At 55.3% G+C, this 23,886-nt stretch overlaps 1 protein-coding gene across 1 annotated transcript; it reads left to right on the top strand.

The window, feature by feature from the left end:
* Positions 1-182: 182 nt before the first annotated feature.
* On the top strand, positions 183-21,425 carry PIGO (phosphatidylinositol glycan anchor biosynthesis class O). The gene is made up of 9 exons (XM_060236271.1): positions 183-812; positions 7,271-7,394; positions 9,526-9,685; positions 10,218-10,391; positions 11,954-13,451; positions 14,578-14,781; positions 15,848-16,026; positions 18,025-18,095; positions 20,138-21,425. Exons 1-9 carry the CDS (start codon positions 185-187, stop codon positions 20,265-20,267), a joined length of 3,168 nt encoding a protein of 1,055 aa, XP_060092254.1. The 5' UTR covers positions 183-184; the 3' UTR covers positions 20,268-21,425.
* Positions 21,426-23,886: the final 2,461 nt, after the last annotated feature.

Below are 23,886 nucleotides of genomic sequence, written 5' to 3'. Positions count from 1 at the left end.
GGAGAAGGCGGCAACCTCCCGGCAGCCCCTGCGCGGCTCAACGAAGAAGCCCGACTGCGCCTGCGCCGCTCCCCGCCAGCCGATGTAGTGGCGGCCTCCCTCCAGGGGGGGCGCTCCCCGCTTCCGCTCCGGCCCTCTTCCGCTTCCGGCGCGGTGCCTTCCGGCGGGCGAGCGGTCGGTCGGGATGCGTCGCTGGCCGGTGCTGGGCTTCGTGGCGTGGGCGGCGCTGCTGGTGGCGGCGGCGCTGGGCCTCTTCGCCCGCGGCTTCCTCCTGACGCGCGTGGAGCTGCCGGAGCGCAGCGCCTGCCGGAGCCCGCCCGGGCCGGGGCCTCCCCTCCCCTCGCCCGCCCAGGGCTGCTGGCTGCCCCGCCGCTTCGCCCGCGCCGTGCTGCTGCTCGTGGACGCCCTCCGCTTCGACTTCGCCCGCCACCGCCACGACGCCCCCGGGCCGCTGCCCGCCTTCGCCAACCGCCTGCCCGTGCTCCGCGCCCTGGCCCAGGCCGGCCGCGGCCGCCTCTACCGCTTCCGCGCAGACCCGCCCACCACCACCATGCAGCGCCTCAAGGCCCTCGCCACCGGCTCCCTGCCCACCTTCGTCGACGCCGGCAGCAACTTCGCCTCCTACGCCGTGCGCGAGGACAACCTCCTCCGCCAGCTGGCCCGCAACGGCAGGCGCCTCGTCTTCATGGGCGACGACACCTGGGACGGCCTCTTCCCCGGCGCCTTCGCCCAAGCCCGCTTCTTCCCCTCCTTCAACGTCAAGGACCTGCACACCGTCGACGACGGCATCCTCCGGCACCTCGAGCCCACCGGTCAGTGGCTGCGCTTGGGCTCCGGCCTCACCTGCGATGGGACCTCTCCAAGGTGCTCCTGAACCTGAGAGAAGCCCTGCTGCGCCAGGCCAATGGCCCCTCCAGCCCAGCACTCTTCTGTCGCACAGTGGCCAGAGAACCCCAGGTGTCATCAGGAGGTCCACCAGTGGGGCTAGAAGCTGTGTCTGTGCCCCCCCCCCAAAAAACCCCCCCCACCAAGAATATAGAGCATCCCTGCCACAGACAGAAGAACATAAGAGAAGCCCTGCTGCACCAGGCGAGTGGCCCCTCCACCCAGCACTCTTCTGTCGCACAGTGGCCAGAAAACCCCAGGTGCCATCAGGAGGTCCACCAGTGGGGCTAGAAACCCTCCCACTGTGTCCCCCCCCCCAAAACACCAACAATACAGAGCACCCCTGTCACAGACAGAACATAAGAGAAGCCCTGCTGCACCAGGCCAGTGGCCCCTCCAGCCCAGCACTCTTCTGTCGCACAGTGGCCAGAAAACCCCAGGTGCCATCAGGAGGTCCACCAGTGGGGCTAGAAGCTGTGTCTGTGCCCCCCCCCCAAAAAAACCCCCCCCACCAAGAATATAGAGCATCCCTGCCACAGACAGAAGAACATAAGAGAAGCCCTGCTGCACCAGGCGAGTGGCCCCTCCACCCAGCACTCTTCTGTCGCACAGTGGCCAGAAAACCCCAGGTGCCATCAGGAGGTCCACCAGTGGGGCTAGAAACCCTCCCACTGTGTCCCCCCCCCCAAAACACCAACAATACAGAGCACCCCTGTCACAGACAGAACATAAGAGAAGCCCTGCTGCACCAGGCCAGTGGCCCCTCCAGCCCAGCACTCTTCTGTCGCACAGTGGCCAGAAAACCCCAGGTGCCATCAGGAGGTCCACCAGTGGGGCTAGAAGCTGTGTCTGTGTCCCCCCCCCCCCCAAAAAAACCACCAAGAATATAGAGCATCCCTGCCACAGACAGAAGAACATAAGAGAAGCCCTGCTGCACCAGGCGAGTGGCCCCTCCACCCAGCACTCTTCTGTCGCACAGTGGCCAGAAAACCCCAGGTGCCATCAGGAGGTCTATCAGCAGGCTAGAAACCCTCCCACTGTGTCCCCCCCTCAAGCACCAAGAAGGCAGAGCATCATTTGCCCCAAACATAAGAATATAAGAGGAGCCATGTTGGATCAGGCTAGTGGACCATGCAGTGGCCAAAGCCCCGTAGCCTTCAGGAGGTCCATCAATGGGGCTAGAAACCCTCCCACGGTGTCCCCCCAAAAAACACCCAAGAATACACAGCATCCCTGCCACAGACAGAAGAACTTAAGAGAAGCCCTGCTGGATCAGGCCAATGGCCCATCCAGTCCTGTACTCTTCTGTCACACAGTGGCCAAAAAAACCCAGGTGCCATCAGGAGGTCCATCAGTGGGGCCAGGATACTAGAAGCCCTCCCACTGTGTCTCCCCAAAAAACACCCAAGAATACAGAGCATCACTGCCCCAGTCATAAGAACATAAGAGAAGCCCTGCTGGATCAGGCCAATGGCCCATCCAGTCCAACACTCTGTGTCACATAAGACCAGAAGAGAAGCCATGTTGGATCAGGCCAATGGCCCATCCAGTCCGACACTCTGTGTCACACAGTGGACAAAACCCAGGGGCCCTCAAAAGGTTCACCAGCAGGGCCAGAACTCCAGGAGCCCTCTCACTGTCCCCCCACCTCAAGCACCATGAAGGCAGAGCATCATTTGCCCCAAACATAACAATATAGGAGGAGCCATGTTGGATCAGGCTAGCGGCCCATCCAGTGGCACACAGTGTCCAAAGCCCCGTAGCCTTCAGGAGGTCCATCAGTGGGGCTAGAACTCCCAAAGCCCTCCCCCACTGTGCACCCCCCCACTGCAAGCACCAAGAAGGCAGAGCGTCACTGCTCCAGATATAAGAATGTAGGAGAAGCCCTGTTGGATCAGGCCAGTGGCCAATCCAGTCCAACACTCCGTTTCACACAGTGGCAAAACCCTGCAGCCATCAGGAGGTCCACCAGTAGGGCCAGAACTCCAGACGCCCTCCCACTGTTGTCTCCCAAGCAGTGCCCCAGACAGGTGATACAATCACAATTTTCAAGTACTTGAAGGGCTGTCGTCTAGAAGACGGTGCAAAATACTTTTCTGTTGCCTCAGAAAGTTGGACCAGAACCAATGGGTTGAAATTAAATCAAAAGAGTTTCTGGATCAACATTAGGAAGAACTTCCCGACAGAGTGGTTCCTCAGTGGAACAGGCTTCCTCGGGAGGTGGTGGGTTTTCCTACCTTGGAGGTTTTAAAAAAGGCTAGGTTGGCACCTGACAGCAATACTGATTCTGTGAGCTTAGGCAGATCATGAGAAGGAGGGCAGGAAGGGCTGCATCAGTGCTGAGTTCTTCTGGCTCCTTCTTACATGCCTATGGAAATGCTGATTGACACTTTGAAGTCAGTCAGCATCTTTTCTCCAGGCCAGTTTGGCCACGGATCCTGGAGAAGTTTTTGCCATCTGGGCATGGAACTGGAGTCACCGTGGATGTGTGTGTGTGTGTGTGTGTGTCTGGGAGGTATTTGTGAATCTCCTGCATTGTTGAAGGGGTTGATCTAGATCAGGGGTGGCCAACAGTAGCTCTCCAGATTTTTTTTGCAAACAACTCCCATCAGCCCCAGCCAGCATGGCCAATGGCTGAGGCTGATGGGAGTTGTAGGCAAAAAAAATCTGGAGAGCTACTGTTGGCCACCTCTGATCTGGATGACCCTAGAGGTCCCTTCCAACTCTATGATTCTGTGAGTATTCCATCTGTACCTTGAGGCTAGTAGCCACGGCTTGACCTCTGCTCCTGGGCTTGACTCCGTGGGCAGAGTCTGCTTCTTGTGAGGGAGAGGTGTGCTGGGTTCGGCCTGCCCTCTGGCTGCCTTGGGAAGCGTGGCAGGGGTGAGACGGATTACCTTGAGCATCACCTTGACGATGCCAGTTCCTAGATTACTTTAGGCTGCAGTGTGGCTGTAGTCCCGTCGTGCCAGCCAGAACATTGGGCACTTGGAAGTTAAACACAGGATATTCCTGTGCACATATGAACTTCACTGTGGACCTTTTGGCTTCCAGATTAGAATCATAGAGTTGGAAGGGACCTCTAGGGTCATCTAGTCCAACCCCCTGCACAATGCAGGAAACTAACAAACACCTCCCCCTAAATTCACAGGATCCTCATTGCTGTCAGATGGCCATCTAGCCTCTGTTGAAAAACCTCCAAGGAAGGAGAGCCTACCACTTCCTGAGGAGGAAGCCTGTTAGAATCATAGAAGAGTTGGAAGGGACCTCTAGGGTCATCTAGTCCAACCCACTGCACAATGCAGGAAACTCACAAATACCTCCCCCTAAATTCACAGGATCTTTATTGCTGTCAGATGGCCATCTAGCCTCTGTTGAAAAACCTCCAAGGAAGGAGAGCCCACCACCTCCCGAGGAAGCCTGTTCCACTGAGGAATCATTCTAACGGTCAGGAAGTTCTTCCTGATGTTGAGCTGGAAACTCGTTTGATTTAATTTTAACCCAATGGTTCTGGTCCTACTTTCCGGAGCCACAGAAAACAATTCCACACCATCCTCTAGATGACAGCCCTTCAAGTCCTTGAAGATGGTGATCCTCTCACCTCTCAGCCGCCTCCTCTCCAGGCTAAACATCCCCAGCTCCTTCAACCTTTCTTCATAGGACTTGGTCTCCAGACCACTCACCATCTTCGTCGCGCTCCACTGGACCCATTCCAGCTTGTCTATATCCTTCTTAAAATGTGGTGTCCCAAACTGAACACAATACTCCAGGTGAGGTCTTACCAGAGCAGAGTAAAGCGATACCATCACATCACGTGATCTGGACACTACTGTTGATACAGCCCAAAATTGCATTTGCCTTTTTAGCCACTGCATCACACTGTTGGCTCATGTTCAGCGTATGATCCACTAAGACCCCAAGATCCTTTTCGCACATACTACTAATACAAGTCTCCCCCATCTTATAAATATTAATAGTACTTTAAAAAAGTACATCCCACACTCTTCACAGTGGAGCGCTGGCAGACAGCTACAAAACATGTTAAAAATAGTTTAAAATGCCAAGTACAACTGTAAGCATATAAAATCTAAGCACACATCCAAAAATGAAACGCTTTGCTATTAAATCACCAGTGCTGTTTTAAAACTGCCTACGCAGAGAGGAAAAAAGAGAAGGAGTAATAAGAACAATCCAGGGGAACATAGAAAGTAATTTAAAAGGCAGAGTTTTGGATGCTTTCTCGCTGGTGCAAATGAAGGAGTAGGGCCCTCTTTTGACCCCTCTGCAATGCTGCAGTGGGGATCAGGGGCCTTGTGTGCTGTGTTGTGTGTGTCAGAAGAAGCGTATTGTGTGTCAGAAGACGTTTGGGGCAACCGGACTTTAGGAGCTGAGATTTCTGTTGCGCTTTGGATTGTGACAGAATACAAAGAAAAGTCACTCCTCTCTTGATAGCCGTGTCTGCAAGAGGCAGTGGTCACTGCTCAGTTTACACCTCCCCCTTTCCTTAGACTGCAACTGCCCCTCTGTCCGCAGGGAGGAGACTGCCTCCTGGTCCCTCCTCAGGTCAAATCAATGCTGTGGTTTGGTCCAAACGGCTCTCTCCCCTCTTACAAAGCTGGAAGAAGGGCAGATGGTGTCATTTATACAATCTAGTATAAGTTGCTAAACTAATTCAAGTTTTTTTCCCCCAATTTGGAAATTCTTACAAGTGAATTTTTGTGTATGGGACATGGAAGTAAGGTTCCCTGTCCATATGCAGTTCTCGGTGCTTGTGTGGGGGGGCACAGTGGGAGGGTTTCTAGTGTCCTGGCCCCGCTGATGGACCTCCCGATGGCACCTGGGTTTTTTGGCCACTGTGTGACAGAGTGTTGGACTGGAGGGGCCATTGGCCTGATCCAACATGGCTTCTCTTATGTTCTTATAGATGGAACTCTCTGTGTGGGGCAGTGATGCTCTGTCTTCTTGGTGCTGGGGGAGGGCTTCTAGTGTCCTGGCCCCACTCATGGACCTCCCAATGGCACCTGGGTTTTTTGGTCACTGTGTGACACAGAGTGTTGAACTGGAGGGGCCACTAGCCTGATCCAACATGGCTTCTCTTATGTGCTTATGTGACACAGAGTGTTGGACTGGATGGGCCATTGGCCTGATCCAACAGGGCTTCTCATGTTCTTATGTGACACAGAGTGTTGGACTGGATGGGCCACTGGCCTGATCCCACAGGGCTTCTCTTATGTTCTTATGTGACACAGAGTGTTGGACTGGATGGGCCATTGGCCTGATCCAGCACAGCTTCTCTTATGTTCTTATGTGACACAGAGTATTGGACTGGATGGGCCATTGGCCTGATCCAACAGGGCTTCTCTTATGTTCTTATGTGACACAGAATGTTGGACTGGATGGGCCATTGGCCTGATCCAACAGGGCTTCTCATATGTTCTTATGTGACACAGAGGGTTGGACTGGAGGGGCCACTGGCCTGATCCAGCAGGGCTTCTCTTATGTTCTTCTGTGACACAGAGTGTTAGACTGGAGGGGCCATTGGCCTGATCCAACATGGCTTCTCCTATGTCCTTCTGTGACACAGAGTGTTGGACTGGAGGGGCCACTGGCCTGATCCAGCAGGGCTTCTCTTCTGTTCTTATGTGACACAGAGTGTTGGACTGGAGGGGCCATTGGCCTGATCCAACATGGCTTCTCCTATGTCCTTCTGTGACACAGAGTGTTGGACTGGAGGGGCCACTGGCCTGATCCAGCAGGGCTTCTCTTCTGTTCTTATGTGACACAGAGTGTTGGACTGGAGGGGCCACTGGCCTGATCCAACATGGCTTCTCCTATGTCCTTCTGTGACACAGAGTGTTGGACTGGAGGGGCCACTGGCCTAATCCAACATGGCTTGTCTTATGTTCTTATGTGACACAGAGTGTTGGACTGGAGGGGCCATTGGCCTGATCCAACAGGGCTTCTCTTCTGTTCTTATGTGACACAGAGTGTTGGACTGGAGGGGCCATTGGCCTGATCCAACACGACTTCTCTTATGTTCCTGGGGACAGCCTAACTTGGCTTCCTGGCCTACTTGCATGTGGAGGTGTCTCACATCCCCCCCCCCCAAGTCTTTCAGTTTGAAAGACTGCTTGGTTCTTGAATGCTAGAGAAGGGAGGGCGCACTATGCCTGCTTCAGACTCTTTCCCCACCCCCCGCCTTGCTCTGTTGATGGACCTCCTTGGGGGAGGGGGAGGGGTGGGATAGCATCCCCTGCCTTCCAGCTGTCCCCCACCCAAAGGGGGACAGGCTTGGTGGTCTGACTCCTGCGGGGGGGCGCTTGGGGGTGGGAGGAGCACCCTTCAGCTTCTCAGCCTCTGTCTTTGCATTTGCCCCATGGAACAGTGGATGGCGGAGAGTGGGACCTGCTGATTGCTCACTTCCTGGGCGTGGATCACTGTGGCCACAAGCATGGGCCGGATCACCCCGAAATGGCCAAGAAGCTCTCCCAGATGGACACCATGCTCAGGTGGGTCGCATTTCGTACCGAGAGGGCATGTTGCAGGGAAACCCCACTGCTTAACTTCCAAATGCTCGTCTCCCAGTGTTCCCGCCCGCATCTCCTAACACGCGTGGCCAACGGTAGCTCTCCAGATGCTTTTTTGCCTACAACTCCCATCAGCCCCAGCCACTGGCCATGCTGGCTGGGGCTGATGGGAGTTGCAGGCAAAAAACATCTGGAGAGCTACCCTTGGCCACCCCTGGTATAGTGGGTTCCGCGCAATGATGAGGCGAGGTGGTAGTGATTATAGCTCTTTTATTGGCACCGCATAATATCGGGCTGCACTCGAAGACTGAAGAACTGGGCCAACTATATATACCAGGGGTGGCCAACGGTAGCTCTCCAGATGTTTTTTGCCTACAACTCCCATCAGCCATGCTGGCTGGGGCTGATGGGAGTTGTAGGCAAAAAACATCTGGAGAGCTACCCTTGGCCATCCCTGTCCTACCAGCTGTCTGGGGTTCCCTCTCCCACCCACCGACTCTCCCTGTGCTGGCGAGGCCCTGGCTGAGCAGATGCCAGAGAGCAGGCTCTTCCCATCTACTCTGCTCCCATATCCTAGGAGCTGGCCGCAGAGCTTGTCCCGGAAGGAACGTTCGCCTGGGGGTGTGTCGGGCAGGTGGTGCACAAGGGGGCCCTCTTCTTCGCTTGGTTCTCTCCTGCTGGCCTCAGGTGCTGTGAGTGCCGCTGCCGTCACCCCGGCCAGGTGCTCTTGCGGCTCTTGAAAGCTGCCCCAGCTGGCCGCAGAGCAGCAACCTCAGAAGGAAGAGCCCGGGGCCCTGTCTGGGTGGCTTGAATTGGGAGCCGACTTGCCTGAGGTCACTCGAGCAGGGGCTGGCCTTGTTCACTCGGGGCCGTGCTCTCTGGCTGCTACGCTGCAAGGGGGAAAGGAGGAAGCCCAGCGCCCGGGCTCTGTTACGGAGCCTGCCTTTTGCATGCTGATGCTCTCCGTCTCTGTTCGCAGCACTCCAAGTGGGCAGCTGTGTTGGCCTGAAGGAAGGAAAGGTCCCCTGTGCGAGCACCAGTCCTTTCCGACTCTGGGGTGATGTTGCTTTCACAATGTTTTCATGGCAGACTTTTGACGGGGTGGTTTGCCATTGCCTTCCCCAGTCCTCTGCACTTTCCCCCCAGCAAGTTGGGGACTAATTTGACTGCCCTCGGAAGGATGGAAGGCTGAGTCAACCTCGGGCCGGCTACCTGAATCCAGCTTCCGCTGGAATCGAAGTCAGGTTGTGAGCAGAGAGTTCAGACCACAGTACCGCAGTACTGCTGCTTTCCCACTCTGCGCCATGGGGCAGTAGAACAAAGTAGGAGTCAAGTTCACCTTTAAGACCAACAAAGTTTTATTCAGAATGTCAGCTTCCGTGTGCTCTAAGCACAGTTCATCAGGTACGGTGAGCAGAGCTACATATAGCTGGTAGAAAACTCAATTTGGCTCAGGCTTGCTTATAACAAAAGAGCGATTAACAGACATTCTCACATTTTGACATGCTACTGTTTTATTGGTTTCTCACGCTTATGTTAAATAGATCAAAGGCTTGCTCAATTTGTTAATTTTACTATGCTGTTAATTTGACTATTCTGCCATTGGATCTTAAATTTGGACCATTTTGCATTCTAAACCGCTGCCTACCAGCAATATATAGCTCTGCTCACTGTGCCTGATTCCTCGTCTGATGAAGTGTGCTTAGAGCACACGAAAGCTTACGTTCTGAATAAAACTTGGCTGGTCTTAAAAGTGCGACTTGACTCCTGCTTTGTTTTGTTCGCAGCAGCGTCTCCCTCCCGGGGTCTGTGGTTGCAGGGCAGTGAAAAAGACTCTGGCCTGTCCCCTCAGAGAGTGACAGTTCTGGGGCTCAAGGGCTGGAGTCTGTTTAAAAGAACACCTTGGGCTCACGCTGCCCCCCAGAACATGGTCATACCATGGTCATACCAGAGCTGGTGTGGTGCACGAGCCTAAAAACGACCGGCTGCTTCATTCACTCAGATACTGAAGGATTCTCTGTAAGTCCCAAGTGCCGATGGGGCCAGGCGTCCACCCTGGCTGGCTGCTGCGCTCCGCTCGTGGCGGCTGAAGCCCCCTTTTGTTGATGGACAGGTCTTTGGTTGACCACCTGGCGAATGACACGCTGCTCATTGTGGCAGGGGACCACGGCATGACGGGCACCGGGGACCACGGAGGAGACAGTGAGGATGAGCTCGATGCAGCCCTCTTTGTGTACAGCAAGGCTCCCCTCTTCCAGAACCCTCCCCCTGAGGTAAGGATCTTGGCACTCCCTCGTCTCCTGACCAGTTCTGGGTGAGTTTTGGACTAGAATTTGGGAGGCCCCCCTCCCCTCCCCTCCCACCTGGGAAGCTCACAGGGTTGCCTGGCACCAGCCACACTCTCGCAGCCTCACCTGCCTTACAGGGACGTTGTGAGGATAAAGTGGAGAAGAGGAGAGGAGAATGATGTTAAGCCGCTCTGGGGAGAAAGGCCGGGGCACTGATGAAGAAACTGAACGAGGGAGTTGCATTTCAGCCATGCTGTTTGCCTGGGACAAAGAAGAGCTGCTTGTGGGGAGGGAGGCCGATGGGGTGCAGGGGGGGGTGCTTGCTCTCTCTCTCTCTCTCTCTCTCCTGCCTGCTCTCTCTGGCTGGAGGGAAACAACCAGTGGCCGGGGGGAGCTGAGGCTGAATGTCGCACGTGATGCATCTGAAGCGGGGGTTCTGAGGGTGTCCTGTGGGTTGTGCTACAGCTGGGGCTGCCTCTCTGCCTCGTTCCTCCCCCCACCCCCTTGCCTCCCCCAGGAACCAGAGACCGTCCCCCAAGTGAACCTGGTGCCCACGCTAGCCTTGCTTCTGGGCGTGCCGATCCCTTACAGCAACATCGGGGAAGTGATGGCGGAGCTCTTTGCGGTGGAGGGGGATGCCGTCTCCTCAGGCCTCGCCCAGCTGGCTGCCTACAGCATCAACGCCCGGCAGGTGAGAGCAGCTCTCGCCGAGGAGCAAAGGCTTTCTTCTGGCAGGCGGAAGAGAGAGTCCCTTCTTCCGTTGTGACACACTCTCCTTCCTCAGACGCCCTCGATGTGTGACTACTTTGGAATTAGTTCGGAATTTTTTTTCTTTTGAGAAAGGACTTGTTGACGCATCTCTTTCCTGGGGAAGCTCCCCTCCTTTCAGTCTTTGGGTTACATCCCACTGAGAGACAGCCTGGTGTCATGGCATCACTTTTCCTAGGAAGAAAGGTTAAAACGCTGGGGGCTCCTTAGCGTGAAGAAACGTCGACTGCGGGGTGACATGAGAGAGGATTACAAGATTATGCATGGGATAGAGAAGGTAGAGAAAGACTTACTTTTCTCCCTTTCTCACAATATGAGAACTTGTGGGCACTCAATGAAATTGCTGAGCAGTCGGGTTAGAACTGATAAAAGGAAGTCCTTCTTCACCCAAAGGGTGATTAACATGTGGAATTCACTGCCACAGGAGGTAGCGGCAGGTACAAGCATAGACAGCTTCAAGAGGCAATTGGATAAACTTATGGAGCAGAGGTCCATCAGTGGCTATTAACCGCAGTGTGTGTATATATATACACACTGTCACACAATGGCCAGATACGGATGGGCCATTGGCCTGATCCAACAGGGTTTCTCTTATGTTCTTATTTCTGGGGCAGAGATGCTCTGTATTCTTGGTGCTTGGGGAGAACAACAGTGGGAGGGCTTCTAGTGTCCTGGCTTCACTGATGGACCTCCTGATGGCACCTGAGGATTTTTGGCCACTGTGTGACACAGAGTGTTGGACTGGAGGGGCCACTGGCCTGATCCAACATGGCTTCTCTTATGTTCTTATGTCTGGGGCAGTGATGCTCTGTGTTCTTGGTGCTTGTGGGGGGGCACAGTGGATGGGCTTCTAGTGTCCTGGCTTCACTGATGGACCTCCTGATGGCACCTGGGGATTTTTGGCCGCTATGTGACACAGAGTGTTGGACTGGATGGGCCATTGGACTGATCCGACACAGCTTCTCTTGTGTTCTCATGTCTGGGGCAGTGATGCTCTGTATACTTGGTGCTTGTGGGGAGGGGCACAGTGGACGGGCTTCTAGTGTTCCGGCTTCACTGATGGACCTCCTGATGGCATCTGGTTTTTTTACCACTGTGTGACACAGAGTGTTGAACTGGATGGGCCATTGGCCTGACCCAACATGGCTTCTCTTATGTTCTTATGGTTAAGAGTGGTGGGCTCCAGTCTGGGAGAACCAGGTTTGATTCCCCCCTCCCCCCCTCCCATATGAAGCCGGCTGGGCAACCTTGGGTCAGTCGTTCTCTCAGAGGTCTCTCAGCTCCACCTACCTCACAGGATGTCTTTTTTTTGGGGGGGGAGGAAGGGGAGGAGACTGGAAGTTACTTTGAGAGTCCTCGAGGTAGAGAAAAGCAGGGTATAAAAACCTCCTCCTCTTCTTGACTAGCAGCTGCTGTGTGGGTGGGGCGGGGTGGGGCAGGTGCCTTTGGCCGGGCCTCCTGTGACGCCCCCTCTTGCCTTCTCAGGTCAACCGCTTCCTGCAGTCCTACTCGCGGGCTGCCCAGGACCTCTCGGCAGAGAAGCTGCAGCGCCTCCAGGACCAGTTCTCCTCTTTGGCCGTGGACTACGAGAGGCTTCTGGCCACGGCTGCCCCTCCGGCCCTGTCTGAGGTGGAGCAGCTGCAGAGCCGCTTCAGGCGCTACCTGCGGGAGGCGCGGGCTGTGTGCGCCGAGTCCTGGGCCCGCTTCCAACCCGTCTGCATGGTGGCCGGCTGCGCCCTCCTGGCCTCCTCCTGCCTGCTGTGCTGCGTGGCCTCCCGGCTGGCTTCCGGCCCCGGCTTCTCCTACCGCCATCTCCTCTACTACCCTCTGCTGTGGGGCCTGGCGGGGGCCGCCGGGCTGGGGCTGGCTCACCTCTGGGGCTTGGCCAGAGCGGACTTCATCCTGGCGTCTGCCTGGGTGGCGGCGGCCTCCCAGGGTGGGTTTTTCTGGCACTGCTGGGCAAGGCGGCCCCAGAGGTCCTGCTGGGCTGGTGCCCGACTCCCGTCTGGAGGCGTCAGCCTGAGGCAGAGGCTGTGGGCGTGGGCGGGCCCAGCTCTCCCCTCGGGGCTCCTGCTGGTGCGCTGCGGGGCGATGCTGTCGGACAGCTTCGTGGTGGCCGAGGCCCAGCTGCTGCCTTTCCTGCTCGTCTCCTCGGCGCTGCTGCTGGTCCTGCGGCTCCACTGGGAAGGGCGGCTGGAGGACTCGCCCGCGTCCCGGAGGCTGTTCTGCTCGCTGAGCGTCCTCCTCGCCTGCGCGCGCCTCTCGGGGCTCTTCCGGCAGTGCCGCGAGGAGACCCCCGTCTGCCAGTCCTCCCCCCTCCTGGCCCCCCTCTCCAGCTTGCAGGACCCCCTGGCCAAGAACGTCTACTACCTGCTCTGCGTGGCCGTGCTGGGGGGCCTGGCCTGGGGGGTGCGAGCCTGGCTGCGCCACTACGGCAACCTCAACAGCCCCAGCGCCCCGGTGCTCTTTGTGCGCTGGGGGTTCCCCCTTCTGGCCGTCTGCATTGGCGGCTACTGGGCCATCGCCTCCGGGGCCGAGGAGGCCGCGGGGGTGCAGCTGGCGTTGGTGGCCTTCCCGCGGGCCGTCTTTCTCCTGGTGACGGCCGGCCTCCTCCTGCTCCTGTGGGACCCCGTGACGGTCTTTGTGCAGGACAGCCAGGGTGCGGCCGCGGCCGGGGGGCCCATCCTGCTGCCCAGCTCCCAGGAGGGGCTCCGGCAGGTGATCCCGCAGCTCTACCGCCGGATGCAGGAGTCCCTGAGGAGCCGGCTGGAAGAGGCCAAGGCTGGCGGCAGGGCCCCCGTGGCCGCCTACGGACTGGGCAGCGTCTACTCGGCCGCCCTGCTCATCGGCCTGGCCCTCCTGGCCTTCTTCTTCCTGCTGCTGCACAGCGAGCGGCTCAGCCTGGCCTTCCTGCTCCTCTGCCTCCAGACCTTCGCCTTGCTGGGGCTCCACGCCTCCACCCGGGCCCTCACTGCGCAGGCCGGTAGGTAAAGGGGAGCAAGGAGGGGCCTCTTGTGGCAGAGGCGGGGCTCTTGCCCCTTCTGAGTGCTGGGTGGGGGGGCCTGCCCCAAGGAGCCCCTGCTTGGGCAACGGGGGCACCAGGGAAGGGCACACAGACGGTCACTGAGGGGCCTCAGAGATGACTGGGAAAGGGGCTCTCTGGTGGAATGAATGAATGAATTTGCACCTGAATGAGGTCAGTCCTCTGAGGCCAGAACTCTTGAGTCTTTGGTTTGTTACATCCGTCTCCCTCTGAATGGGATGCGATTCTGACAGCTGGGGGACGCTCAAGATCTCAGCAAGCCAGGCAGAAATATTTTTTCGTTTTCTGCTTTTATTGGCAAAGTTTATAACTTTTTTAAAGTTAAGCAAGTAAGCAGCTTAAATGCTACTGTAACAAATAAGCATTCAGAACTAACAAACGGAAAAATTATGAGAAAGAAATCAATATAACATTGGAATGTTGTCCAGCTCCATAACAAGTGAAAGTTCCCACTAAGGCAAGTTTAATTTAAGATCGTGTGCTTAAGACAGCCCAGAGCCAGTTTGGTGTAGTGGTTAAGCGTGCGGACTCTTATCTGGGAGAACCGGGTTTGATTCCCCACTCCTCCACTTGCATCTGCTGGAATGGCCTTGGGTCAGCCATGGCTCTGGCAGAGGTTGTCCTTGAAAGATATAGGAGATTGTGAGCCGCTCTGAGACTGTCCTTGAAAGGGCAGCTGCTGTGAGAGCCCTCTCAGCCCCACCCACCTCACAGGGTGTCTGTTGTGGGGGAGGAAGGGAAAGGAGATTGTGAGCTGCTCTGAGACTCTTCGGAGTGGAGGGCGGGATATAAATCCAAAATCTTCCTCTGGCCTACACTGCAGCTCCATAGTGGCGGAACCCAGAATGGTGGGCATTGTGGACCCTGTTCTAGCTCCATGCTTGTGTGCAGAGAGTGTGGTCCCGCATTGCATCTTCTCCCAGCGGCGGGAGTGCTGGACATCACAGCAGGTTGTCTCCGCCTTCCTTGCAGTGGGCGGGAGCAGAGAACTGGCCGTGAAGGAGAAGGGGGGTGGGGGGGTGAGTGGGGTCTCTCCTGCTCCCTCACCATGGTTGTCTCCCCTCAGATCCCTTCACGGTGCCCTGGGAGGCCCTTCTCAGCTGGGCCCTTGCTGCTGCGCAGTCCTTCTACGCCACGGGCCACCAGCCGGTCTTCCCCGCCATCCACTGGAAAGTAGCCTTTGTCGGGTTCGAGGAGGGGCATGAGACCATCCTGGTGCCGGCTCTCCTGACTGGCGCCAACACCTTTGCCTCACACATCCTCTTTGCAGGTGGGTCATCAGGGAAGGGCTGGGGGACGGTGGGTGTGGTCTGGTGGTTAGGAGGCGGGGCTCTTGCCCACTTGGCTGCAAAGCCCAAGGACTGGATTGGGGGGTGGGGGCTGCCCTCAGCAGGCTGCTTCTTGGTCCCCTCAAAGAGGCGTTTGTGTGGCAGAGATTCTCGGACTGTCTGTAGCTGCCCCTCACCAGCGAGACACACCTTTGGCCTGACGTGACCCTGGGACCCTGCCTGGGAAGAGAATATCCCGGGCGAGCCATCTCTGGAGAAGCAGGAAAAGGAAAGGTCCCCTGTGCGAGCACCAGTCGTTTCCAACTTTCACAACGTTTTCACGGCAGACTTTTTACGGGGTGGTTTGCCCTTGCCTTCCCCAGTCATCTACCCTTTCCCCCCAGCAAGCAAGGAAAGGAAAGGTCCCCTGTGCAAGCACCAGTTGTTTCCAACTCTGGGGTGATGTTGATTTCACGGCAGACTTTTTACGGGGTGGTTTGCCATTGCCTTCCCCAGTCATCTACACTTTCCCCTCAGCAATCTGGGGACTCATTTGACCCACCTTGGAAGGGTGGAAGGCTGAATCAGCCTCGAGCTGGCTTCCTGAAAACCCAACTTCTGCTGGGGATCGAACTCAGGTCATGAGCAGAGCTTAGGACTGCAGTACTGTAGCTTTAACACTCTGCACCATGGGGCTCTTAACAAAGGAAAGGTCCCCTGTGCAAGCACCAGTCGTTTCTGACTCTGGTGACGTTGCTTTCACAACATTTTCACAGCAGACTTTTTATGGGGTGGTTTGCCATTGCCATCCCCAGTCCTCTACGCTTTCCCTCCAGCAAGCTGGGGACTCATTTAAACGACCTCGAAAGGACGGAAGGCTGAGTCAACCTTGAGCCGGCTACCGGAAAACCCAGCTTCCGCCGGGGACCGAACGCAGGTCGTGAGCAGAGCTGAGGACTGCAGCTCTCTGTGCCACGGGGCTGTTGAGTGGAGAACCGGAGCGGGGTCTATACACTGGGTTGTTTGCCGCGCTCCTAACCCCTCCTCCTGCTCTCTCCCCCGAGGCAGCGGGGTGCCCCCTGCTTCTGCTGTGGCCCTTTGTCTGTGAGGCGCCCAGCCCCAGGAGCAGCAAGACGGACGGCGGGGAGGAGCCGCTGATGGAGATGAGGCTGCGGGAAGCTCCGGAGCGGTTCTCGCTGGCGCTGCTGCAGCTGGCGCTCAAGTATTTGCTCATCCTGGGCCTTCAGGTATGCACCGCCTCCATTGCCTCGACTTGCAGCCTTCAGCCCATGTGCAACCCATGGCCGGATTTGTGGGAGTTCTCTTTTGCCGCTGGGCTCGAAGGCGTGCAGGTTCTCTTGGGATCCGTGCTGCAAACGGAGGCGAACGGTACAGTGAGCAGCTCACGCAGCCTTGGCAGATTTGCAGGATTGTGTGACCTGGAACTCCATCCCTCCCCCTGAGAAACATCAGCCTGTGCTTGTGCTTCTGGGACTCTGGGCCACAGTTGTCTTCCTGGCAGCTGGGGGCCCACGCAGCTTTGGGTGCAGGGTGTGATGGTGCCGCGATGCCTCTTGCCTTTTTGTTGTGCTGCTACAGACTGTGCAGCCAAGAGCCCATGTGCATTTGTGTCCCTTTGGGGTTTTGCAGCCGTTTAGCAAAAGCCAGGGAATAGGTAGGACCAGAACCAGCGGGTTGAAATTAAATCAAAAGAGTTTCCGTCTTAACATTAGGAAGAACTTCCTGACCATTAGAGTGATTCCTCAGTGGAACAGGCTTCCTCCTCAGGAGGTGGTGGGCTCTCCTTCCTTGGAGGTTTTTCAACAGAGGCTAGATGGCCTTGGAGGTTTTTCAACAGAGGCTAGATGGTCGATGCGCGTAGAGAGACCCAGAGGGTGATGCTTAGCGACGCAAGAATGAAGGCTGTACACAGTAGCTGTAAAACCACTATATACATTTATTTACACCAACTCACTCTCCTGACTGACAATATGCTCCGCTGCGCTCCAACTCCATAAACCCACAATCACCACTGTTACTCTGTACATTTATACAGTGAACAGCCAATCAGCAACTTGCTGTGTCATGCTGACTCTGCTTGGCTGATGCAATCCTTCTGGCAGCCAGCCACCAGCTGTCAAGTAGATCATCTACTGCCTCTAGATCTACTTTCTGTTTTGCAGCACATGCTATAAGCTGTCTGTTTACACATAATAGTGACACTCTGACAGCAATGAAGATCCTGTGAATTTAGGGGGTGGTGTTTCTGAGTTTCCTGCCTTGTGCAGGGGGTTGGACTAGGTGACCTTGGAGGTCCCTTCCAACTAGTTGATTCTTTGAGTTAGAGCGGTTCCTCAGTGAAACAGGCTTCCTCCTCGGGAGGTGGTGGGCTCTCCTTCCCTGGAAGTTTTTCAACAGAGGCTAGATGGCCACCTGACAGCAATGAAGATCCTGTGAATTTAGGGGGAGCTTTTTGTGAGTTTCCTGCACTGTGCAGGGGGTTGGACTAGATGACCCCGGAGGTCCCTTCCAACTCTAGCATTCTATGAGTTAGAGCAGTTCCTCAGTGGAACAGGCTTCCTCAGGAGGTGGTGGGCTCTCCTCCTTTGGAGGTTTTTCAACAGAGGCTAGAGGCCCATCTGACAGCAATGAGGATCCTGTGAATTGAGGGGGAGGTGTTTGTGAGTTTCCTGCATTGTGTAGGGGGTTGGACTAGATGATCCTGGAGGTCCCTTCCAACTCAAGGATTCTATGGCTTGGTCCTGGGGGGGGCTGCCTCTACCCCACCCCATGTTTCTGCCCATGGAGGGAACTCTGCCAAGGAAGCGAGCTTGATTTGGGGCTCTATGTGAAGCGCTTCTCAGCAGCTGGCCCTGCAGCCCAGAGTTCTGTTCTGTGCTGCCTAAAGGCTGGCCTCTTCTGGAACGACGTCTTGTTGGTTTTGGCCCCAGCCTCGACTGGGGGGTTGAAGAACTGCTAACTTTAGACTCTTGGTTGCTGTCCTCTGTCCTCTTTTGGTTTTAAGACTTCGTTACGTGTTAACTGCTTTTTAAAACACGTGTAAGCTTCAGCTTTTTAAAAAATTCCTAAGGCAGCCTGTACAGCGACAAAAGAAAGAATAAAGAGATAAAGAACATAAAGAAGCCAGTCCTTTTGGGAATGTTTGGTTTTCCCTTTCCAGAGACCTGCTGGGCTGCCGAATGCAGTTTTCTCACCCCCACCCCCCGTCCTCTCGTTCCCAACAGATGCTGGCTTGTGTCTTGGCGGCCATGATCCTCAGAAGGCATCTCATGGTGTGGAAGGTGTTTGCCCCAAAGTAAGTTTCAAGCCGGGCCAGCAGCTGGGACGGCCTCGGGCTGAAGGTTGTGCGTGCCAGGGGGCAGGAAGAAGCCAGGCATGCAGGGAGGTGCTGCTATGTTTTGAGTATGATTGAGGCTGCTTTTCCTAGACACACGGGATGGGCTGGGGGGCTATGTGAAGCACTAAATGCTCTCTCTGTTTGGATTTCTTGTATTGAAACTGGGGGGATTGGACCAGACGACCCTCTGGGATCCCCCCGCCCCAAACTCTGTGCGTTCAGTCTTTGCATACTGAAGGTCCAGCCAGTTCCTGAGCTCTCACCAGGCATCACCCTTACAGTGAGCCAGTCTGGTGTAGTGGTGAAGTGCGTGGACTCTTATCTGGGAGAACGGGGTTTGATTCCCCACTCCTCCACTTGCACCTGCTGGAATGGCCTTGGATCAGCCATAGCCCTAATAGAGAGCCAGTTTGGTGTAGTGGTTAAGTGTGCAGACTCTTATCTGGGAGAACCGGGCTTGATTCCGCACTCCTCCACTTGCACCTGCTAGCATGGCCTTGGGTCAGCCATAGTTCTGGCAGAGGTTGTCCTTGAAAAGGGCAGCTGCTGGGAGAGCCCTCTCAGCCCCACCTACCTCACAGGGTGTCTGTTGTTGGGGGAGAAGATATAGGAGATTGTAAGCCGCTCTGAGACTCTGATTCAGAGAGAAGGGCGGGATATAAATCTGCAGTCGTCGTCTCATAAATCTGGAGAGCCAGTTTGGTGTAGTGGTGAATTGTGCGGACTCTTATCTGGGAGAACCGGGTTTGATTCCACACTCCTCCACTTGCAACTGCTGGAATGGCCTGGGGTCAGCCATAGCTCTGGCAAGAGTTGTCCTTGAAAGGGCAGCTTCTGGGAGAGCTCTCTCAGCCCCACCCACCTCACAGGGTGTCTGTTGTGGGGGAGGAAGGGAAAGGAGATTGTGACTGCTCTGAGACTCTGAGATTCAGAATGAAGGGCAGGATACAAATCCAATATCATTATCTTCTCTTACCTAGGAGAAGTGGGTTTGTTTCCCTACTCCTCCACTTGCAACTGCTGGAATGGTCTTGGGTCAGCCATAGCATTGGCAGGAGTTGTCCTCGAAAGGGCAGCTTCTGGGAGAGCTCTCTCAGCCCCACCCACCTCACCGGGGTCTGCTGTGGGGGAAGAAGATAAGAAGAAGAAGAAGATATTGTATTTATATCCCTCCCTCCACTCTGAAGAGTTTCAGAGCGGCTCACAATCTCCTTTACCTTCCTCCCCAACAACAGACACCCTATGAGGTGGGTGGGGCTGGAGAGGGCTCTCCTAGCAGCTGCCCTTTCAAGGACCACCTTTGCCAGAGCTATGGCTGATCCAAGGCCATTCCAGCAGGTGCAAGTGGAGGAGTGGGGAATCAAACCCCATTCTCTCAGATAAGAGTCTTTGAACCTAAGAAGACCCTAGATGTATATCCCACCTTTCTCTCTGAATCAGTCTCAGAGTAGCTTACAATCTCCTATATCTTCTCCCCCCACAACAGACACCCTGTGAGATGGGTGGGGCTTAGAGGGCCCTCACAGCAGCTGCCCTTTCAAGGACAGAGACTCATAGTGGCTTACAATCTCCCATATCTTCTCTCCCTGTGACAGACACCCTGTGAGGTGGGTGGGGCTGAGAGGGCTCTCCCAGCAGCTGCCCTTTTAAGGACAACCTCTGCAAGAGCTCTGGCTGACCCAAGGCCATTCCAGCAGCTGCAAGGGGAGGAGTGGGGAATCAAACCTGGTTCTCCCAGATAAGAGTCCGCACACTTAACCACTGCACCAAACTGGCTCTCCAGGAGATTGTAAGCCGCTCTGAGTCTCTGATGGGGTATAAATCTGCAGTCTTCTTCTTCTACATGGTCAAGTCTGTCTTCATGGCTTCTTACTAATGAACTTGCCCAGGGGCCCAGATGTGTGCCTGTGCCAAGAGCACCTCCCTGCGGTGGGACAGAAACCAGGAGCCGAGCAGGGGCCTCGATCCGCCTTCAGCCGTCGCTTCTCTTCCCCTTGCAGGTTCCTCTTTGAGACCCTGGGCTTTGCGGTGAGCAGCCTCTCCCTGCTCTTGGGCCTCGGCCTGGTGATGCGCGTGGACTGTGCGGTCAGCCAGTGGTTCAAGCAGCTCATCCTTGCTCAGGCCAGGTAGCCCCAGCGGGAGGAGGACCTGCCACGGAGGCTTCGTCGAGCGATCCTGGAGGTGCCAGGGACAAGGACTCGGCCGGCTGGCTGGCTCGGGCAGGCCAGGAAAGGACTCGGCTGTGTTCTCCCCCACCTGGGGCAGCTGGATTTCCATTGGCAGTGCCCCATCCTTGGCTTTGAATGGGCTGCCTCCTGTGACCTCACACGCCGCTCACCGCCACCTGTGGGAATGAACTGTGAAATGGCCTTTGGCACTGCTTTGCCGGGCAGGAAGGGTGCCTGGGACGGGTGAGGAATGCAGGCGTGCAGACCCAAGCGCTCTTCTCTCTGGAGTGTGCTGCCGGGGCACTGATGCTCGCGTGGCTGCTACGGCTTGCCCTGGTTGCCTGGGGACCTTTTGTGAGGTGCGAGCAAGCAACGGCGAAGGGTGCGGTTAGGGGGAGGTGCGTGCGTGCCGGGAAGGGTTTAGTGAAATCGATGGGTGCAGCATAATCTGATGGTTGCCAGGGTTGCAGCAGAAGGAATGCAAGTCCTTTGAATGCTTGGAAGCGCTACCGAGATGCTCAGTATGGTGGACAGGTAGGAAAAGTCCAGAGTTCCTGCCCCGCGCGTTTTTGGTTAGGGCTGTGGCTGTATGGCTGAGAGAGTCTGGACCAGATCACCTTCGCAGCCTGGCTTGCTCTGTCTGCTGTGTCTTGTCCTCCACGCAGTGCTTGCAAGCAGCTGTGGGGAGAAGCAGGCAGGTCCTGCTGCTTCCGTTTGGGGGCGGGGGGAGACCTTGCTGACACAGGGCGTTTGCTGCTTCTGCCTCTCTTTGCAAAGAACTGGTGCCTTAAATGTTCTTCCTGAGCTGGACCTTCTGGAATCAGGGGTTGCCTGCAAGCACAGCGCAGGGGTTTCTCACCGGGATCTCTTGGGTTGTTGCCGATGGTTGCCACGGTTGCAGCATAATCAGTGGAGGTCCTTTGAACGCTTGGAAGTGCTACCAAGATGCTCAGCATGGTGGGAAGTGTTTTCGTTCATCAGTTGGCCCCTTTCTGCTCTTGCCACCGTGTGTATTTAATGATTTATTTTGTTCAAATATTTCTCTACCAGCCAGGCATCCTGGGACCCTCAGGGGGTCAGAAACAATACGAGCAAGTTAATAAAACATCAAGAAGTAAAACGGCCGTCTCCTCTGGTACCCAAATGGATGAGTGCCAAAGGATGTCAGGGAGACTGGATGGTTTAGTCACTTTTTGTTTCAACAAACCACAAAACCCATTTTTTAATTTGATTTGATTTCCTTGGGGAAAGGTGAGCTTCTGGAAGACCCTCTTCCTTCTTTCTTAGATTCTAGAATGGAACTGTGTGCTGCAGAGCGGAAATCTCAGGCTCTAAATTCACAAGTGTTTTTTTGTAGTATCAAAGATTTCAGGTTTTCACAGCTGGTAACATCATTAGGGTTTGTAGAATCTTTCGGGCTCAAGTGCTCAAGTGAAAGATTCTACAAACCCTAATGTTTTTTTGTAGCTTTTCTCCTTTGAGAAGAAATTCCTGGCTCTTGCCATGGCAAATGCATCGTTTTGGGGCTCTCCCTTCCTTCTTACACAACCTTCATTTTGGCATCGCTGCCTCCTTCCGCATTTAGCTCCAGGGGCTTCCGTGTGACTTTTCCCTGCTTGGTTGATTGTCAAAGATTCTGGTTCTGGGCCTTTCGCTCTGCTTGGTTCATGTGCCGTTTGGGCATCTGTTCATTTCTGATCCAGCTCTCTCTGTACACGTCCGCTGCCCTGTCCCGTTGCTGCGCTAACAACAGCCATATGGCTCTTGGGGACAACTAACCAATTGTGGCATGAGCTGGGTAGATGTCTGGAGCAAGAGATGCAGCGGAAGGCCTGCGAAGCAGAGAAGAACGCATTTGTTGCGGCTGCCATTTCCTGCACTGAGTGATGTCCCGCAAAATTTGAACATCGATGACCCCAAAGATGGGAGTGTGAGCGATCTGGTTTTTAGCTGGAGATGTTTTTGCTGGTAAAATCTCTCAGATCCAAAGCAACTTAGAAGCCTGTCTGGGGAGGGATTCAGCTGCTCAGGGGCCATCTGGGCCTTGGATGGTTTCTGCCTACTGTCCTGGCCCAGTGGTGGGATCTGGGGTGTTGTGAAGGCCTCTGAATGCAGTTGGGATCTCTGTTCCTTTTCTTTTAAAACCTGCCCCGGAGAAGAGGAGGGAGGCTTTACTAATGATTAGATGCTCACAGGCAAAGTTGTTGGAAAGGATGGTGGGTTCCTCCTTAGTGGAAGAAGGCTCCTGTGATAAGGAGGGGCTTGGTCTTCCTTGGGGAAAGCTCTTGGTGGGTTGAGGTGCCTCTAAGCCAGATCCACGTCAGTCGTGTTTCAAAGAATCATAGAGTTGGAAGGGATCTCCAGGGTCATCTAGTCCAACCTCCTGCACAATGCAGGAAACTCACAAACACAGCCCCCTAAATTCACAGGATCTTCATTGCTGTCAGAGGGCCATCTAGCCTCTGTTGAAAAACCTCCAAGGAAGGAGAGCCCACCACCTCCCGAGGAGGAAGCCACTGAGGTATCGCTCTAACGGTCAGGAAGTTCTTCCTAATGTTGAGCCGAAAACTCTTTTGATTTAATTTCAACTCATTGGTTCTGGTCTTACCTTCTGGGGCCACAGAAAACAATTCCACACCATCCTGTAGAGGACAGCCCTTCAAGTCCTTGAAGATGGTGATCCTATCACCTCTCAGCTGCCTCCTCTCCAGGCTAAACATCCCCAGCTCCTTCAACCTTTTCTCAGAGAACTTGGTCGCCAGACCCCTCGCCATCATTGTCGCCCTCCTCTGGACCCCTTCCAGCTTGTCGATATCCTTCCTAAAATGTGGTGCCCAAAACTGAACACAATACTCCAGGTGAGGTCTTACCAGAGCAGAGTAAAGCGACACCATCACATCACGTGATCTGGACACTATACTTGTGTTGAGACAGCCCAAAATTGCATTGGCCTTTTTAGCCACCGCATCACACCGTTGACTCATGTTCAGCATATGATCCACTAAGACCCCTAGATCCTTTTTGCACATACTACTGCTAAGAAAAGTCTTCCCCATCCTATAACCATGCATTGGATTTTTTCCTACCTGGCCTGGATTTTTCCTACAGACCTGGCTGTACTACAGAGGTCACTTTGACAGCACTGCAGGCCGGCCAAGGTAGTGCCCTTCCTCCTGCTGGGTGTGGCAGCCCTCTTTGACCCTGCTGATGAGTCCGTTTTAGTGAGACACTTGGGAGCATGTCGATGGAGTCGAGGGAGAGGGGGACTCGGGTGGTTCCGGTTCTGAAGCAGCCTGGTGGGATACGCTGCGCTAGGTCCTGATCTGTGTCACAGTTAACCTCCAGTGTGGACTACTGTAACACTTCCTTACGTGGGACTGACCTTCAAGCCCACCCAGAAATTGCAATTGATTCAAAATACAACTGGCTGCGTATGGAAATGCAATACCTGTGCTTAAAGCTTTGCTCCGATTCCCTGATGGGTCCACTTCAACTTAACCTTTAAGGCCCTTCATGACTTGGGGGGGGGGGCACATGTATGCCTCTGCAGCGCATGTGAACTGCCCCTATCCACTTGCGGG

Source organism: Heteronotia binoei, chromosome 4 (genome assembly GCF_032191835.1).
Source record: "Heteronotia binoei isolate CCM8104 ecotype False Entrance Well chromosome 4, APGP_CSIRO_Hbin_v1, whole genome shotgun sequence".
Taxonomy (NCBI): domain Eukaryota; kingdom Metazoa; phylum Chordata; class Lepidosauria; order Squamata; family Gekkonidae; genus Heteronotia; species Heteronotia binoei.
This window is presented reverse-complemented; position numbering and strand designations above follow the sequence as displayed.